Source organism: Pituophis catenifer, unplaced genomic scaffold (assembly GCF_029215685.1).
Source record: "Pituophis catenifer annectens isolate HBS135680 unplaced genomic scaffold, rPitCat1.0.hap2 SCAF_1, whole genome shotgun sequence".
Taxonomy (NCBI): domain Eukaryota; kingdom Metazoa; phylum Chordata; class Lepidosauria; order Squamata; family Colubridae; genus Pituophis; species Pituophis catenifer.
In genome coordinates, this window is record NW_027256881.1 from 319,963,432 (window position 1) to 319,983,460 (window position 20,029).

At 37.2% G+C, this 20,029-nt stretch overlaps 1 protein-coding gene across 1 annotated transcript in view; it reads right to left on the minus strand.

Moving 5' to 3' along the window:
• The window catches only part of HIF1A (hypoxia inducible factor 1 subunit alpha), a 47,645-nt gene extending 32,185 nt beyond the window's left edge, over positions 1-15,460 (minus strand). Inside the window, exons 1-2 of the mRNA XM_070942478.1 lie at positions 15,286-15,460; positions 644-834 (exon numbers count right to left, since the gene is read on the minus strand). Of these exons, the coding sequence (XP_070798579.1) occupies positions 644-834; positions 15,286-15,329 (235 nt within the window). The 5' untranslated portion in view covers positions 15,330-15,460. The remainder of the gene's footprint in view (positions 1-643; positions 835-15,285) is intronic.
• Between the last annotated feature and the right edge of the window lie 4,569 nt (positions 15,461-20,029).

A 20,029-nucleotide genomic window follows, 5' to 3' on the forward strand; every position in this document is an offset into this window, starting at 1 on the left:
GCGGTGAGAAATTGACAAATACGTCAGAGGCCGCAGGGCAAACCTTGCGGAGCACTCCGGAGCCGCCCTAAGAGAGCCAAAAATACCGTGCAGAAATTGGTGTGGGGGAGGAGATGCAGCAATCGCAAATCCCCGCGCTCCACACCGGCGGCTAGGAATAAGAGAGGGAACCGCCCCGAAGGGCCGGTAACCCGAGCTGCTGTCAGAAATGCGAAACCCCCGGGCGGAGGACGTGCCGGCTCCCCAGGCACCTATCTCGCGCCCCGCAGCTCACCAATAGAGGCTCTCACCGATCAGACAAAAAATTACTAAGAAAAATAAATAAAAAAACCTAACGCAAACTGCTAAATTCTCCAAAAAATGAGCACGAAGAGAAAGGCACACCAGTCAGTCAGCGACTGAGTGAAAAGACTGGTGCATCATGGGAAGGTGGGCGTGGCCACAGCACGGAGAGACAGTTTTAAAAAAATCACCCAGTCAATAGGAAGCGAGGAAGAAGGAAACCCAGAGGTGGATTGCAGGAGCAGAGGGCTGGAAAACTGCTGGGAAGTGATGTAGTTTTGGATCGTAGCACCACAGCCAGCAAAGTATTCATTCACCAGCCACTGAGAAATTTTCACCCATCTGGAAGAATAATGCTTACCTGCATCAAGCAGCTTTCTCATACGGAGGTAGCTGATTGTAAGTCTCATAACAGAGGCTTTATCAAGATGTGCGCTCACGTGATGGGGAAGAGGCAACTGGTGAGCAAGTTCATAGAACACTTCTGATTCTTTACTCCTCCGACACCTGGCTGCATCTCTAGACTTCTCTTTTCTACGTTCCGAGCTAATCCTACAAAAATAAACACAATATCCAAATCCATATACATGGGTAAAAAAATATCATGAAAATGAGCTCTTAGACTACTTAATCAAGATTCACAAATAAATATTTGTTCCCAATGCACGTTTCTCTATCTATTCATCATCATGCCCTTGCAATCCACAAATCTATCAATAGTTTACGACTTAAAAATATTAACACCTGAAATATTAAAATCACCAACAAAAACCTTGTTTTGAAATGTGCATTTTGGAACCTTTTAAAAAAGCCAAGAAAGGGGTGCATTTGACAGTCCTGAGTTAATTATAGAGAAGATCCAATAAGCTCATTGTAACAGGAAGTCAATCTTATCAGATTACTTCAGTGAGCAGGATGATCCAAACTACAAGAACTTTAAAGATAATAACCAATACTTCCTATACTAATTAAAGTTTCTAAATACAGTTCCTTGTAGAGGCCTTTTTTTGCAGTCAAATGTTAAGGTTATTAGTAGCGTTCATAATGTCATTTTCTTCCAGAAAGTGGTAAGAGTTGGCCTATAAAAACCTTAAGTGATATAAAGGCTCTGGGCTGTAGTTTTAATCTAGGAAATTAAAGCATGATCAAGTTCAAAGCAGCCATATATCATGTACCAACTCCTTTTGGAAAAGTGCAATCATCTAACACATTCCCTGGAATTATAAATCACCACAATATGCACCTCTGTCCTGCCTGAATTTAATTTTAAGATATTTTTCATTCAATTACCATTTGCAGACAAGAAAGTATATACACTGAATACTCACATGCAGTCTCTTAACAAGTAATTGAATGCAAAAGTGAAGCTTACACAAATCTTGAAGAATAGTCTATTATAACAGCTCTCATTTGATATTACATACAGCAAATTACAATTCAGGCTAGTTGCTTTCCTCCATATAAGTCCAATATCTTTGAAAGGATCATATTAATCAATTCTCTTTAATTTCTGAAGAAACTATCAAACAATTAGAAATAGCCTCTTTAATCTAGAGCCTGAAAGCTACTGGATCAGGAGAAACAAGTTCAGACAAAACCTCAACAAGATCGAGTGCTGTTTGTAAACATTTTAACTGAAATATTCATCCAATCACCAATGCAAGATCCATATAGCAGCAATTAAACAGAAGTGTTGGACTTTCAGGTAGCTGCTGTAAAGAAGCAATCATATTTTTGTTTTTTATTGGTGGACTCAATGTCTCCTTCCAGCACCCAATTTCTACCTGCCAGTTTTACCAGGTAGACCAGACAGGAAACACAACCAGATATGCTAATTCTACATTCTACTGTAAAGCTATATTAACCGAATCTTGCAGGTCTGAAAATACAGTTCTCTCTATATAGAATACCGCCTAGGTTTCTATTGGGATTGAAACTAAATCAAACAAATATCATACTAAGAGTGTTTAACTCATAAACTAATTAAGCAAGGTCATCTGAACCTAGGGATTGTGTCATCTGTGTCATGGTGTCTGCTTTCTGGAATTACATCCCCCTTGAGAACTATATAGCTCCCAATCCAGCATAAGGACAAAATCATGCAAATTAACTTGACTAAGGTGGAATAAACAGTTAAGAAGCACACTGAGGTAAATCAAACTATTTTTAATTGTAGAAAGGTTTTCAAAATCTAAATCAGAATTGAACTGGTTCTAAATAAAAAATATTATGATACTTCCAATTTATCCCCCCCCCCATTCCCAAACCAGTGTAGGTTCGCACAAAAGCTTTTAAACCTGGTACCATTCACAGCAGCGCCTCTGGAAACTGCCCTTCTGACACAAATAATTTATTGCAGCCATCTCCCCAACTTTTCTTCCCCGCTTTGTTCTCTCATCCCAGAAAAGATCAAACCCTGTTCTTCAGTTTTCCAAGCCTAGCTCAGTTCCACCAGAAAGCTCAAGAGACTTGTGGTGCAACCATTTCATTCTCAGCTATCCTACTGTTCCTGCTTGCTATCTTTACACTGAGCATAAGTAGGGATCTCTGCTATTCTGACCTACCCTCCTAGATCTTCTAAAAGCCAACACCACTTTCTCTTCAGAGGTCCTGCTGGTAAGCATCACAAGGCAATGTTTTCCCCGCTGCTGCTGGAGTAAGAAATTAAGGCTGCCATGATGTTCCTTTGACCATGTCAGCTGCACATTTGTCTTTTCTTAAACCCTTCTATGCTTGTCTCAGATTTCATTTAGTTGCCTTGGTTTTCTTCTGATCCTTTTTCTTTTCCCCCCATTCTTTATAAATTCTTTTTTGGCTTTTCAATTCAATTGGTATTTCTATTGATTCCTTCAATGGTTCTTTTCCTTCTATTGCTTTGCCTCTTTTTAATTTCAGTAACACTTAACAAGATGAGTATTATAACATCAGATTAACTCTGACCTCCAGGTCTTTTTCAAGAAGTCTTTCAGAGCACTTCCACATGGGACAGTTTCTGCTCTGTAATCCTTCTTATTATGTGGTCCAGAATTTTTTTTTTAAATGTAGGTGTATGATAAAACCATTTGGAAAGGCCAAAAGAGGACTTTTGACACAATTTATTACATTAGCCAATTCGATAGAGTATAGTATAAACCTTTATTTTAGTTGCTAAGATTAAAATTCACTAAGAAGAATAAAAGAATATCCAAGGTTTAAGAATATGACATATTTAAGAAATTATTCTTGATCACTTATGTCCATGATATTCTTCGGAAGATTATGTATTCTTTCTATTATTTTGCAACAATTAACCTACAGTTGTTGACAAGGAAGTTTACTTCGTTATGTAAAGAGGGATTTTTTTAAAGTCTTGAAGTCAACACTGTTAAGTCTTCAAGAGGCTGAAATAAATACCTTTTGCTGCTATTTTGTGTACTACTAATCCCAAATCTAAGAAGATAAGAATACAGCAGACCTGGAGACACTTACTGCTAGTCATTTTACAGACTTTAGCTAAACTATAGCAAGGATTTATAGATGAACAGTGAATTAAGAATTTGGTTAAAGCCATTATTGGTTGTTTAATAGAATTTATCATCAAATAATCAGTATTTACTATATTTATTTTTAAAATAAACACTCATACGCAGGCTTTTTTTTTTTCCAGGAAACCTATCCTGTTGATAAATTTAAGAACTAGACACTGACATAAATATTTTAGATACAATCAGCAGGAAGTTAAAAAAATGATTTTCAGTATTTCTTTTCATATGTAGGGCTAATTACTGGCTAGATATTTTAAAACATTCTTAAATACTTGTTTTATGTGCTGATTCATGTGCTTAAACTGGGAAGTTAAAGCAACCTTTAACTAAGGTTGCTCAGAAAACTCAACGAGACAATTACAGAAATGTAATTGTAAGTGTCAAATTAAACAGATCAACTTACTTTTTTATATCAGTATTATATTGCAACAAATTGTTTTTCATGCAGATTACAAACTACCATGATAGTAGTAGTTAGACTTGGCAACCGTTTGAAGTGGCAGATAATGATCCGTCTCTAGACAAGATGGGTGATGCACAAATCAAATCAAAATGATTGATCAATCAATCAATCAATCCACACACATTTTCATGTAATTGTGGAGACATCACTGTTGTCACACTATTTTTTTTAAATGACAATTTCATCAATATGATAGTAAATATAGGTCTGATATTCTTTCCTAAAATCTATGCAAGAACATCACAGGAACATGAAAATTGGGCCAGTTCTTTTTTAAAGTATTGTTTTTATTTAGGTTGAGGGTTTCATGGAAACAATCTAAGCACTGAATCTTAGGCTACAATTACTCATTTAATATATACATAACCACAGAAAAGATAGTGTAACAGTTTTCATGCAAAAAGAGGAAACCGATCTTTCTTGTGAAGATTATTTCTAGCTTAATTTTATTATTGTCTTCCTGTAATTTCAAAAAACAACGATTTCAATTCTGTAATTCAGCATTTGTCTATTCTCCTCTTACGTATAATTGCTTCCAGATAACCATCTACATCCACCTGAAGGTTCGGATTTAAAAGAAATGAATATAGTATTTATATTTCTGTCTGAACGCAGAAATTACTGATTTTCAGCTGACAAAGGCAAAAAGGCGCCAAATTCAGACTTCTTAGGCATGCTGTTTGTATTACAATATATTAATCCAACTTCTTGCAACTAGAGACTCATACTCAATGTAATTTAAGAGTATAACAAGAAGTATTTTATTCAAGCTATATATTAGTCTGACTTCCAACTAATTCGTCCATGAATAAAAGTAACAATGTCCTCCTTTATAATATTAAGTGTAATATTAAGTTTCTCTTCTTTCTATTCAAAGCTTATCCCAGCTTGACCAAACAGAACAGAATTAAATTGTTACAGTGATATGGCTTTACACCCCCACAAATTTGCTACCACTTTCATTTTTGATCATGACCTTCCAAAGTGATTCACATTTAAAGTCCCCAACTTGCAACACTACTAGAGAACCAGTGAGTCTCCAAATGTTGTGATTATTATTTATTAAATTTAGGCAAATTTGGGTAACTCCAGGAGACATTTAATGTTCAGTCACACAATGTCCACCTAGAAAGCCACTAAACAGGGCATGAATCAAGGACACCTCTTCTCTTGTGTTCCTTAGTAAATAGCTTCAGAAGAATATTTATAATGCCAGAAATAAAACATAGCTTAAAACTGTCAGCCTTAAACTCCAATTTGATCATTCAAATCAATGTCTATTACTTTATCTTGTAGTAAATTCCACACTAATCTCCTTTACTGGTACAATAATTATTATAATTATCCAAACTGTTCTAAGTCTTCTGAACTCAGAACAAAAGAGTCTGTGCTTATCCTAAGCGGGAGACAAGATGGGAACAGTTCATTACATATAGTCTTGAGTGGCATAATATCTACAACCAGTTTGTTCTTTTTTAAAAATTCCTCCAAGGCTTTTATATTTGAAGAAATGTTTGTCAATAAAACATTTTTGCTGTCAATGGCTAAAGCTAATTGAAGGCAGGAGAGAGTGGAGGTGAAGAAAAATTGGTTAAACAATGTTCAGGTATTAAAATCTGCTTACAAGTTAAAAGAAAATTACTACTTACCTGTTCAATAAGTTAATTGCTATATTATATGGAACTCTGTGGTTACAATGTAATGTTCTGCTTTATTGTTTTATTGCTTTATTGGACGAGGGGATAGATGAGAACTCATCAAATTTGCAGATGATACCAAGCTACCAGTAATAGCCAACACTCTGGAAGATAGGCTTAAGATACAGAAGCATCTTGACAGACTTGAACATTGAGCCCTCTCTAACAAAATGAAATTCAATGGTGAAAAAAGTAAGGTTCTACATTTAGGCAAGAAAAACAAAAGGCACAGGTACAGTATATGTGGTACCTTGCTCAATAGTGATGACTGTGAGAGGGATCTTGGAGTCCTAGTGGACAATCACTTAAATATGAGCCAGCAGTGTGCTGCAGCTGCCAAAAAAGCCAACACAGTTGTAGGCTGCATAAACAGAGGAATAGAATCAAGATCACGTGAAGTGTTAATACCACTTTATAATGGCTTGATAAGGTCACACCTGGAATACTGGATCCAATTTTGGTCACCAGATGTAAAAAAGATGTGGAGACTCTAGAAAGAGTGCAGAGAGAGCAATAAAGATGATTAGGGGACTCAAGGATAAAATATATAAAGAACGGTTGCCGGAACTGGATATGTCTATTCAAATGAAAAGAAGGACGAAGGGTGACATGATAGCAGTGTTCCAATATCTCAAGGGTTGCCACAAAGAAGAGGGAGTCAAACTATTTTCCAAAGCACCTGAGGGTAGGACAAGAAGCAATGGGTGGAACTAATCAAGGAGAGAAGCAACTTAGAACTAAGAAGAAATTTCCTGACAGAACAATTAATCAGTGGAACAACTTGCCTCCAGAAGTTGTGAATGCTCCAACACTGGAAGTTTTTAAGAAGAGATTAGATAACCATTTATCTGAAGTTTGTAGGGTTTCCTGCCTAAGCAGGGGATTGGACTAGAAGACCTTCAAGGTCCCTTCCAACTCTGTTATTCTGTTCTGTTCATTGTGCCTTCTTTTTGAGGCAAGCTGCTAATTGTAAGCTGTCTACTGTGAAATAAAAAATGTTACAAGTCTATTGGGTGCCTGAGTTTGCAAATGCCCAAACTATTGCTTATTGAACTTTTCAAGAGGAAAAATACCTTTTTCCTGTTATTTATTAAGAAAATGTATATGGCCACCAGGGTGTAAAGTATAGACTACCTCCATGATGGTATACCTTGGGCAACATTCTGTCTTAACATTGTAGCTAAAAGTCTATACATGACAACCCAACTGGATATTACATCCCTCACAGTCAAAAACTAGAGAGGCAGCAATTAGAATAAATATGGCCACCCAACTCATTCACTCATTCGGGGTGATTACCGGTAGTCCTTGACTTACAACAGTCCATTTAGTGACTTTTCAAAGTTACAACAGCACTGGAAAAAGCGATTTATGATTGTTTTTCACACGATCATTGCAGCATTCCCATAATCATGTAACCAAAATTCAGACACTTGGCAACTGACTCATATTTATGACAAATGCAGTGTCATGTGATTCCCTTTTGTGACTTTCAGATAAGCAAAGTCAATAGGGAAGCCAAATTCATTTAACAACTGTGTTACTAACTTAGCAACTGCAGTGATTCACTTAACTGTGGCAAAAAAGGTCATAAAATGAAACAAAACTCACTCAACAAATGTCTCACTTAGCAACAGAAATTTTGGATTCAATTGTGGTCCTAAGGACTACTTGTATTCACAGACTGGAACTGAAGTAAATCAATTATTATTACTTGCTTGTTAAGGCTTACTTTTACTTTTTAAATTATTAATGTAAGTAGATTTTAAGCAAATTACACTCTGGAAACCTTCCAGAATTTTATTAAAATTTTTGAATTCAAAATTCTTCATATTTCAATTTTAGACAGACTGTTCCACACTCACACTGGTGCAATAAGACTGGGTGTTTTGTTAATATGATTTATTGGGTTAGGGATTTTCTATCTTCACTGTGAGTTATATTGTGTTGGGGGGGGTACTGAGGGAGCTCAAACAATCTCATTCCACATATGTTGTGCACTGACAATAAAGATTTGATTTGATTTGAATTGAATTGGAAATGTTCCACATTTATGCATAAAATACTATCCAGCACCCTTTCCTCCCCCCACCTCCCAATTCAACATCGATGTCCAATGAAAGAAGCCAGATGTGCCAGAACATTGGGTGCAGACAATCTGCAGTGTCTTCTTTGATTTTCCTGAAATATTTAAACTGGTACATGGAATTGTTTCTATTATTGTTATTCTGATTGGGTATATTGATACATCACACTGAGTTTTGTTTTAATCATATCATTATACCAGAATCAAATCAATCATGGTTTGTAGAACAGACCAATGAGAGTTGAGACATACCACACATAAATAAGAATCAAACTGACTACTGTAGATTTGTGCTGTATGAATCCTACATTTAGGTTTGGATCCTCAAAACATTTGTTCCAAAACAGCCTCACTGAGGACAACCACAGGGACAAAGCGATCTGATGATAATGAAAGTTGTGTAACAAGTTTCAATTATTGTAGGCAAATGCATTCTTCATAGTTACTTCACAGTACTGCTGGAGAATGCTTCAAAACAAATAGTTCAAACAACCAGTCCACTGGCCAATACAAAAAAGCTTTCCTACTTACATAAATGTAGCAAATACCTTCTTGCAATCAATTATTTTTTTCTGTAGCCCAAAGGAACTTATGCTATAAATCTAACACCACAAAATTATGTGATTTTCCCAAAAACCTGTCCTGTAAAAAAGAAAGTGTTATTTAAAACATATTTCTAGTTCATTTCCTTATATCCAAAATTGGTATCCAAATCTGGTTTTTTCGGTAGTCAGTTACCCACACAGGTCATATAGTTGAACTCTCTGTTCACTGCAGTTTCCAGTAGCACAGAAAAAAGTCTGGTCTGGTTGATTGTAGACCAAACATTAGTAGTGTCCTTTTGGAGAAACATGAAATCCAATTGATTTCCAATTGGAAGTTCTAGAGATTTGTCAATCAAGTTATTTGTCAATAACTACCTCAAGTGTTCCTTTCAAATCTTGGCCTCAGTATGGACACCAAGTGTCCAGGATGTACAGAATGTTTCCTTTTCAGCTGATCAGATTCTACACTGTAAAGCTGTAGAGCTATATATGGCATCTATTACAGGAAATGCTGTTTTACAACCTTTAGAGACCTGATATGATAAACTTATCTAAATGCAATTCCAAATGACATCTCCAGTGTAGCAATTATATGAGATCAGATTTAGTTTTTGCAGTCTAACAGCATGCGCAAGATGTTTGTGATGACATGTTCTACCACAATGGCTACCACAGTGAATTATGAACATTTTGCTACATAAAACGTATTATTGAATAATACGTTGTTGTTAAAGATGTGAACACCCAAAAGTGGTACTTAGAATATTGTCATAACTATATCCTTAGTTAATCCAAAGAATTTTATCATATGTATATCCAATGGAAAATATTTTTTTCTCTTGGGTAATGTGATGAAGAGAACTGCAAAGATTCTTAGGGAAAACTTTTTCTAGATCCATTTCTATGTGGGCTTCTGTCTTGCTATGGACAGAATTATTTTGTCAGATTACTTTGCTGGAAGAGAGACAGCATCTTTTCATACCATTGATCATGATCCAATTGTACCTTAGGGGTTGGAGCATACTGTAGTTATGTAATGATTCTATTCCTATCTGTGAGACATGTCTCAAGGAACAGTATTTGAGAGGTTTATACAGGTAGTCCTTGACTTGAGACCATAATTGAGCCCAGAAGTCATTGTGCTCACATCATGTGACTGGACCTTTTTTTTTTTTTCTGAAGCAGCAGTCATTAAATGAATACTGTTCTTAAGTGAATCCAATTTACCTAATGGCGACTGTGGGACACTGCAAATGTCCACAAATATGATCTAGTTGTTAAGTGCCCAAATGTGATCATGTGACTTTAAGAACACAGTATTCAAGCTAATTCTGCTGACTGCCGGCCGCCAGCAGTTTGATTTTCACTGACTCAAAGTTGACTCAGCCTTCCATCCTTTTGAGGTCAGTAAAATGAGGACCCAGATTGTTGGGGGCAATATGTTGATGCTGGAAACCACTTAGAGAGGGCTGTAGAGCATTGTGAAGCAGTATAAAAGTCTAAGTGCTATTGTTATCACAACTTCAAAATTGAGTTGTAAGTAGCTTTTGTGGGGTCCGTCATAACTTCAAATAGTCGCTAAGCAAGTTCATATTTATTTACTTTATTAAATTTAAACAAGTCAGGACAACTAACAAATTAAATGCTTTGCCTTCTCTCAAAGTACTCTCTTGTCTCCTGGTTAGCTGTTTAATATCTGCCTGAAGTTCTGGTGTGTTGAAAACATCCAGCAGTATTTTTCTGTAATATGTACAGAATTACATTTACAATAATTCTGTAAATGTAATCAAGAGAACTAATAGTTAAAACTTAAATAATGTAATAGCTGTTTTAGGTAAATAAGCTGAATTTGAAAAGATGGCAATAGTGTAAGTAGTTCTTCCATTCAAATAGTATAGGAATTACTCATTCTGAATAAGGTTGCGTTGGAAGAATGAGCTTGCAGTACAGGGACACTTCTAGATTTATCACAGTTATACGGTTCTATGACGTCTACGGATACAATTGTCCACTATCATTTAGAATTTATGTGAACTGTCCTATTTCTGGAAAGGACATCTTCAACACAGTGAAGGTTAAAAACCTTATTATACACGTTTACATTTTTGAGGTATTCTTAAATGTAAATTTTTGGATTTGCAATCATGGCCCAATCTCACAACTAGTACAGATCAGTTCAGTTGCTTAGCAAAAAGCATATCCAAAAAGCATTCTAGTTTGACAGTTATCAAATTCCTATTAGTTAATAAAACTCCTCAACAAAGTTACACACTATGGCTTATGCATGAATTGGTGAACAAAGTATCCATTCTTAAATCTTGTTCCAAATTAGTTAGCTATGGTTAACAAAGTGTCACTATTATATCAAGTCCAATAAAAACATAAACTAAATGGTGACCTAAATATTATGCTCTAAGTTAGAATGTCACTAAACTTTAACTTCTTAACTGTCTTAAAAGATCCTAAAAGTGAAGCCAATTATATCTCATGTATTCCAATATATTTTTCAGTTTTTATTTTAACATTTTAAGATTACAAAACCAATTCCATGCTTATATTTAGATGGAATTAAACCTCTCTGAATTTATTCTCTATTACTGAACGTGTTCTTTATTGACATAATAGAAAGGCAGATCATTAGATATGTAATAATATCTTTAAAAAACAGTTTTCTATTAGTCTTGTATTCTGTTTTGTAAGCAAAAGCAATTTTAAAAACCCACTCTGAATTCAGTAGACTGACCTTCAAACAGTGTTAAGACTGAGCTAAGCAGCAAATCTTCCACAGACAAAGCTTGTTTTGAATTCACAAAGTTCTATCACCATCAACAACTAACAGTTTGTCTGTTACTGTAAGTTTAAATAAAACAATAGGGGTCTGAACTGTATTTTGCTATCCTATTCAACAGACCTAAGCCTAAAGAAGACAATCATTTTTAGAAAAAAGGAAAGATCATTTTAACAGCTGCATAAAGTTCCCAGAAGCATATGTTTGTCTATTTCCATTCATTAAGGAAAACATGAAACTTAAGACACACTTGGTTTGCAGCATTATGGAATTTTTTATATTCCCAGAATTAGAGAGTAGCAGAATGGTTTAAAGTCAGCTGGCAAGCCAGAATCCAACATATTCTGAGGTTGCAAGAAAGTGATGTTTTCCTTTTTTCCCCAATGGATAATTCCTAAACTCCCAAGGAAGAAATATTAAATAGCATAATGATTGAGGCAAACAAGTCTTGGGCAGAAAGGAAACTAAACCACTATCAAAACCACCATCACTCCGTGGCGCTTGTTAATATTATCGAACATTCCTGTGCAAAGCTCCCTTCATCTTTGATTTTAAACTTTTATTTTTCAACCGAAAAAGACTTGGGCTAATGAAAGCAATATGGGATGCACTGGCTCAGTAGCTAAGACACTGAGCTTGTCGATCGAAAGTTCGGCAGTTCAGCGGTTTGAATCCCTAGTGCCACGTAACAGGGTGAGCTCCCATTACTTGTTCCAGCTTCTGCCAACCTAGCAGTTCGAAAGCACGTAAAAAATGCAAGTAGAAAAATAGGGATGGCCTTTGGTGGGAAGGTAACAGCGTTCCGTGCACCTTTGGCGTTTAGCCGGCCACAGGACCACGGAGACATTTTCAGACAGCGCTAGCTCGTCGGCTTTGAAACAGAGATGAGCACCGCCCCCTAGAGTCGGGAACGACTAGCACATATGTGCGAGGGGAACCTTTACCTTTAATGAAAAGCAATGGGGCATTGTTTGAATCAGATTTTGATTAAATCAAAACAGGTTTTATATAAGATACAGTTACAAATATAGTAAAATATAACCTCTGCAAAGCAGAAAGCAGCTTTTCAATTCTCCCTTTGGAAAGTAAAACAGCTGGAGGGAAAGCAAACCTTTCTTGACTTCATGATTTTAAAAAAATCATGTTTCAGCTTCTCTGAGTGGCAACTTCCTCTACTAAGTTTACAATACTTTTTTAACAGAAGCATTCACACCAAATCATGAATCATTCCATCACATGCTGTTTCTTTGTAATTTAGAACTGATGTAGGTGAAATAGGGGGTGAAAGGAAAAACCTGTCATATTACCTATTAATCGCACAGCTCTACAAAATTCTATTAAGTCTTTTAGAAGACTTCCTAGGATATCAGGTGAGTAAAGAGATGATAAATACATAAAATGTAAAAATTTAAGAATCCAGACCCAAGTTCTGAAAAGAAAGATAAAACAAAATAAAGACTTTTTTAGTAATAGTAACAGTAATCTTTGCAAGCCACTTTCACCAAACTCTGAAAAATGTAAGATCAAATATATTACTATTTTAAATTATGAATGGCTTAAAAAAAATCACATTTAATGTGATGTAATAAGGTCCACCTGTTTTCTACCCAAGGTCTATAAAGGTATGAAGCAATCCAGTCCCCTTTGAAGAATTTTTAATTGCTTTATAACTTAGGGGTGGAGACAGGATTTATGGAAGCTGTTCACTAGTCCTAAATATTTAGTTATAAACTGCTAAGTATTCACACTAAAATTCAAGAGAAGGATTAACATATAAATTGATCCAAAGGAAATTTGTATTGTTCCTCTTAGAGCAGGGAGATATTTTTGAAACTTAGTGGATAATTACCTTTTTTATTCAACTTAAATGTTTCTCAAGATGAAGACTGCTCTACTATTACAAAAAATGAGACAGATCCTAGAGGTGGGGATATCCAAACCTTTATATGTCACATCAGCTGTCGTGTACCTTCCCCAGCTATTCCACACACACCCCACTCCCACCCCAATAAAAGACACTGTTTTGTCACGGTCAACTTGGTCTATTACTGAATATTAAATGGAATGGAAGAAGTTGTGTATTTCACAACTGGTAGAGAAAAGCCTCAGATTAGTCCTACAGTGCAAATTATTCTTTATTGTGAACCAGTAAAGCCATTTTTATATCTAACCATATCAAGGAATCCCATGCTATTAAAACATTCTATTTTAACATAGTACAGAGTTCTCATCCTATTGTTTACATATTCTGTAAAATTGATAAACTTAACCCTTCATAAAAGGTTTGGAGTTAGTGAAATATAAAACAAACCATCCAAAGACCTCCAAAAACACATGAATGCAAACCTTACCACAAACCAAAAAAATTACTGCTAATAATTCACTGAAGTGTAGCAACCATATTTTGGCAGAAGTAGCTTGGAGGGAACTCAAGTTGAAATCATCTCAGGAAGATTCAGGTAGGAAAAGCACAAGTTGGGGACTTAGAACAACTTCTGCCAACCTTGCAGGATAATGCCCTTTTCGGTGTCATTTCGCTAAAAATTACAGGGTAATCTGTCTCAGCACTGAAAGAATCTGAAAATCTTAAAAGTATCACTGACTCTCCCACCTAAGACAGCATATATCCATCTCTATTATTAACAATTATTCTACCTGCCTTTCTAATTGATATCTCTTATTGTCTGCTTACAAAGAATTTGAAAATGTACACGGGCAAAGTGCTGTTCTTTCCAAATCATAACCAGCCAAGATAGACCCATCCTTTTCATATCCATCAAGACACATTAACATAACTCCTGTGGACGACTCCAAAAACCAGACAACCATTATATTAAAGCCACCATCACATTTCCTGACTCTTTTGAAATGCCAGATCTCTTTTTTTGTTGTTATGCCTTAATAAACAGGAACCAAAAAAAAAAAAAAAACCTCAAATGTGGAGACTCCATGCCTTACAATAGCAATTATCTTGCAAAAAAGTTGCATATTTAGCAAGCTAAGAACATCTACTATGAAATCTTGAGAGAAATCTGATTTCACTCTCTCTCTCTTTCTCAGGTTCTCACATTCAAATACTCTTCCCCCCCCCCAGCACAAAATGGCGACGTGGACAATTGGGGGAGGAGAAAAAATAAAAGAGTGAAAACATCTTCCTAAGAAAAGGGAAGAAAGGGGGGGGAGGAGGGAAGGGCATAAGAGGACATGGGGAGGGGGAGATGAAGACAAATGTGAATAGACGGAAAGCTATTTAAGGGAAAATAGGAAGAAAAATGGTAGTTGAGAAGCAAGGAAGGGGGTGTCGCTAACGAACAAAAGATGGGCACGAAAAACAGGTATGAAGGGGACAATTAAACAAAAACCCTGGAAAAGAGAGCTCTTCCAAGTCCACCCTGTCTTGAGCCACCCCCTCTACCCATTTTTTTAAAAAAGGAGAAGACAAAATTTGGAATAGGTTAGAAGGCGGGAGTTTTACATAATTTGGCAAAAAAAATCCCAGAGACACACGGCAGACTACAATACCCATCATCCGGAATTTCGGCTCGGCGAGCCTTGTCTGCGATCACACACACGGCTGGGGAAAAAAAACCTGGGCTGAATAAATCGCTGCTTAGGTTGACGTGGGGTTTTCGCCCGTGAAGACTGAGAGATTATTATAAAGATTGGTGGGGGTGGGAGGGGGGGGGTTTGTGAGGAAAGGTTCTTCGTGTTCCTGGCCATACAGACGCCCCTTCCTTCCTGAAACTCCACGCACCGAATTACACATTGTTTTTAAAAAATGGGGGTGGGGGAGGGAGGGAGCCTCTGTTCCCCTCCTGGACCCTTATAACAACGGCCGGCAGTCCCGATCCGGGAAAGGCTCTCTCAGGCCGCGACCGGCAGCGATCGTCCGCTCCTTACCTTTTCTTCTCGCAGGAGCCATCCGTCGTCGGGCAAGGCTCCATGGCGACGGCGGAGGCCAGCTTTGGGCTGGCCCGGACAGGCTCTCACAGGACGGCGGGCTTCAGAGGCCTTGCAAAGGCGAAGGGAAGAAGCCAACCAAGTGCGGGAGGCGGGGAAATTCTCTCCGAGCGGCTCAGAGGCGCTTCGCCGAGTGACGGGCGGCCGATTTGTGAAGCGGAGCTGGCTGAAGGGGGCGGCAGAGTGGAAAAGGAGAGGAAGGCCTGACAGGCGGAGCCGAAACCCGCCGGGCCTCGGCCTCGCCTTCTCATCACGAGCGCGCTCTGCCCCAATGAGAAGCCCTCCTGGCGGCCCGGCCCCTCACACAGCCCCGCTGTCGGCTGAGCCCTCCGTGGGAAGGTGTGGCGCCTCTTCCGGCTTCACGTGTTTTAGGAAGGATGCGGGAGTGGAGGAACAGCCTGGCCCGCTTCGGCGCTGCTTTTCGTCTTTATTTGCTGTATTCCCTATGGAGGTTCTCAATCATCCAGGTCATCGTTGTCCCAAGCAATGACCTGGTGCTTTTTTTTCAAGAGGAAACTGGACTTTCCGGGGTTTTTTTGCAGATGTTTCGCATCTCATCCAAGAAGCTTCTTCAGAGCTGAAGAAGCTTCGTGGATAAAGTCTTCAAAGAAAAACAGAGCTTCTTGGGCCCCTCGCAATGTGTAACATGTTCACACTGCTGCAATAGGACTAGGTATTTTGTTAATATGATTTATTGGGTTAGGGATTTTCTGTCTTCACTGTGAGTTGTATTGTGTTGTGGGGGGCGTGCACTGAGGAAACTCAACCAATCTCATTGTACATATGATGTGCACTGACAATAAAGATTTGAATTTAATTGAATTGATAAAAAAAAACAGATCTGAAGAAGCTTCTTGGATGAGAAGCGAAACATCTTGAAAGAAAAACAGAGCTGAAGAAGCTTCTTGGTCCCCCGCAATGTGTAATGTGTTCACACTGGTGCAATAGGACTGGGTGTTTTGTTAATATGATTTATTGGGTTAGGGATTTTCTGTCTTCACTATGAGTTGTATTGTGTTGGGGGGGTGCACTGAGGGAGCTCAACCAATCTCATTGTACATATGTTGTGCACTGACAAGATTTGAATTGAATTGATAAAAGTCTTCGAAGAAAAACAGAGCTGAAGAAGCTTCTTGGATGAGAAGCGAAACATCTTCAAAGAAAAACAGCTGAAGAAGCTTCGTGGATAAAGTCTTCAAAGAAAAACAGAGCTGAAGAAGCTTCTTGGGCCAGTACAATGTGTAACATGTTCACACTGGTGCAATAGGACTGGGTGTTTTGTTAATATGATTTATTGGGTTAGGGATTTTCTGTCTTCACTGTGGGTTGTATTGTGTTGGGGGGGGTGCACTGAGGGAGCAGTACATATGTTGTGCATTGACAATAAAGATTTGAATTGAATTGATAAAGTCTTCAAAGAAAAACAGCTGAAGAAGTTTCTTGGATGAGAAGCAAAAGGTCTTGAGAAAAAAACTAGAAAGTTCAGTTGCCTCTTGAAAAACCACTTTTGTGACATACTTGCTTTATTGATCAGAAAAATGTTTTTTGAAAGCCTCAGCATTCAGTTCACCTGCTGCCACCCAAAGAGCACATTGTCTTATGATCACACACTCCTGGTATTTTTCACACTTGCTGACCAGCTCAGCCACAAGTGTGCCTATGTTATCTTGGGTGAAAAGTGGGACTGCATCTGCACCATCTGAATTGTGTTGATTCCACCCTTAAATGCAGCCTAGATTGAATATAGAAAAAGACCAATGTAACAACAATATTACAGGCAAAATTTGAAAAAATGGGGAATGATTAAATGCAAATTTATGTAAACCTGAAACATGTTTCTAAGAGACTGCTTTTACCCAAACAATGTTATTGATTTACTCAACCCAATAAATTGACTATACTGTAAATTAATCACAAAGGCCCCCATTCATATGACAAATGAGACTAAATGTAGCTTACTAAATGCTACCTAAGCTGGGAAGTGAGTCTAGCTCAGTGCTTTCCAAGCTTTATCCTTCATAACCGAAACTGCTTATCAGAAAGTCCTTTTTCAGATGTCCCTATTATGCTTAGGTAGTGAATCATGTCATTATGCAAAGAAAAAACCCTTTTACTCAATTTTACCCAGGCTTGGGAGTGCTGCTCTAGCTAGATTGCAGGATGTGATTAAAACAATATAAAAAAATAAGATTAACTAAAGGAAAAAAGTACGCAAATATATTCCCAATCAATTATCAAAAGGGAATTGATTGTTCCACACTACCCCAAGGTCTGTTGAAATGTTCCCCAATTAATGGTACAAGTTTTTGTCACACTTTCCAACCACTTAAAAATAGGCCCACTTGTTCTACATAAAAAAATGAGCAAGGGGTTATATTTCAGTACAGTAGTGATTTTCCTTCTGATAAATATGCTTCACCACTGGAGGTTTTTAAGAGACTAGACAGTCACTTGTCTGAAATGGTATAGGGTCTCTTGCTTGAGCAGGGGGTTGGACTAGAAGACCTTGAAGGTCCCTTCCAGCTCTACTCTGATTAGTTGATTGCTAATCAAACTCATCAAACTTAGTAGAGCATAATTTCAAATATAAATAAATTAATGTGGATATACATTCCCAGAAAAAATAGGCATAATTGGCTAAAGTCCGTAAACAATACATTGTAATACAATGAGTATATCTAACATAGTTGTCCATCTGTTCCCATGTGTATCTTCATGTGTCATAAGAGGGATTTGTTACCATTACTTGCTACCTGATCCTTTTAATTGTGTATGATAGAGATTAAACAATCATTTTCCACCTGTAAAACTACAGACTTTTCCCATCTATAGGTTTATATAATACATAAGGTCAGGGCATTGATTATTCTGCAGACAAGTACAACTTAGCATAGCATGTCATTAGGTTCCATTTAAAAAGGTCTTCTTAATATTGAAAAACAAATATTACATTGCACTTTAAGTGTTGTACTGATATGCTTGGAGCATTATGTCCCAAATCTCTCCTATGGCATAAGAAAAAATGGCCACCTCTTTCCAAAAACCCACACTGATACCAACATATAGATTCAAGAAGTTCCTGATCACTTGATATGATATTCCTATACAACACATCACATAAATTATTGTTTATTTAACTGTTTTTAGAAAGCATGATAGAAGAGCATAACAAACATTAACAAGAAGACAGTCAAACTGTACAGCTGGCTTGATATGTTGTGGGAAACCAGACTACAATTCAATGCGCTAGTAGCTTTGCTGAGCTTCACTATTTTCCTGTGTCTGTATTCCTGTATTCACTAGTATCCTGTATCTAGGATACTACTTTCCTGTATCCAAAAAGTCATGGAACATCAAGTGGAAAAAGTTGAGAAGGTGAAGATCTTGTGGGACTTTCGAATACAGACGGATCGTCACTTGGAACACCAGATATCACAACTGTCGAAAACTGAAACGTACAATTTATTGACATCGCAGTACCAGGAGATGCCAGAGTCGAAGAAAAAGAACTGGAAAAAATCATAAAATATCATGACCTGACTATCGAAACTACCTGGCTATGGATGAAACATGTAACAGTCATACCCATTGTCATCGAGGCACTTGGTACCATGTCCAAGAATTTTGTAAGATACATCAGCAAATTGCAGCTTCCTGCAATAACACCAGCAGAACTGCAAAAAACTGCGCTGCTTGAAACATCGTACATCTTAAGAAGGTACTTGGTTGATACCTAGGATGCTAGCAGCAACCCGTATCAACCATTAGCACCAGTCAATGGTATTTGTGATGCATTTTTGAATGTTCAGTTGACTGAGTTTCATATTTAATGAATAAAGATGATGATGATGATGATGATGATGATGATGATGATGAGTTAATCTTTAGTGAGATTCACAGCCTTTGAGGCTGGTTAATAGCTCAGCAGCTCGAGTCCTAACCAAGGACCTAGGAACTGTTAAGGTATCATCGGAGGATGTAAGCTGTTCCGAGTAAGGTGGTTTTTTGTAGAGTCAAAATGTTCAAGTCCGGTAAATTTAGAATTTCTAAATAGCGGGGTAGCGCTTTGGGTATTGCTCCAAGAGCTCCAATTACAATCGGGACAACACACGATTTCTTTTTCCACAGTCACTCAACTTCAATTTGCAAGTCCCGGTACTTTGTGATTTTTTCTGGCTGCTTATCTTCAATCCGTGCATCACCAGGTATTGCAATGTCAATGAACCATACTTTTTTCTTTTCAACTATTGTTATGTCAGGTGGGTTGTGGACCAAGTGCCTGTCAGTCTGAATCCTAAAGTCCCATAAGATCTTGAGTTTCTCATTCTCTAAAACTTTCTCAACCTTATTATTATTATTATTATTATTATTATTATTATTATTATTATTATTATTATTATTATTATTTATTGGTTAATCTTTAGTGAGATTCACAGCCTTTGAGGCTGGTTAATAGCTCAGCAGCTCGAGTCCTAACCAAGGACCTAGGAACTGTTAAGGTATCGTCGGAGGATGTAAGCTGTTCCGAGTAAGGTGGTTATTAATTATTATTATTATTATTATTATTATTATTATTATTATTATTATTATTATTATTATTATTATTATTATTATTATTATTATTATTATTATACCTAGGATGCTGACTGCAATCCGTATCAACTATCAGAGCCAGTCAATGATA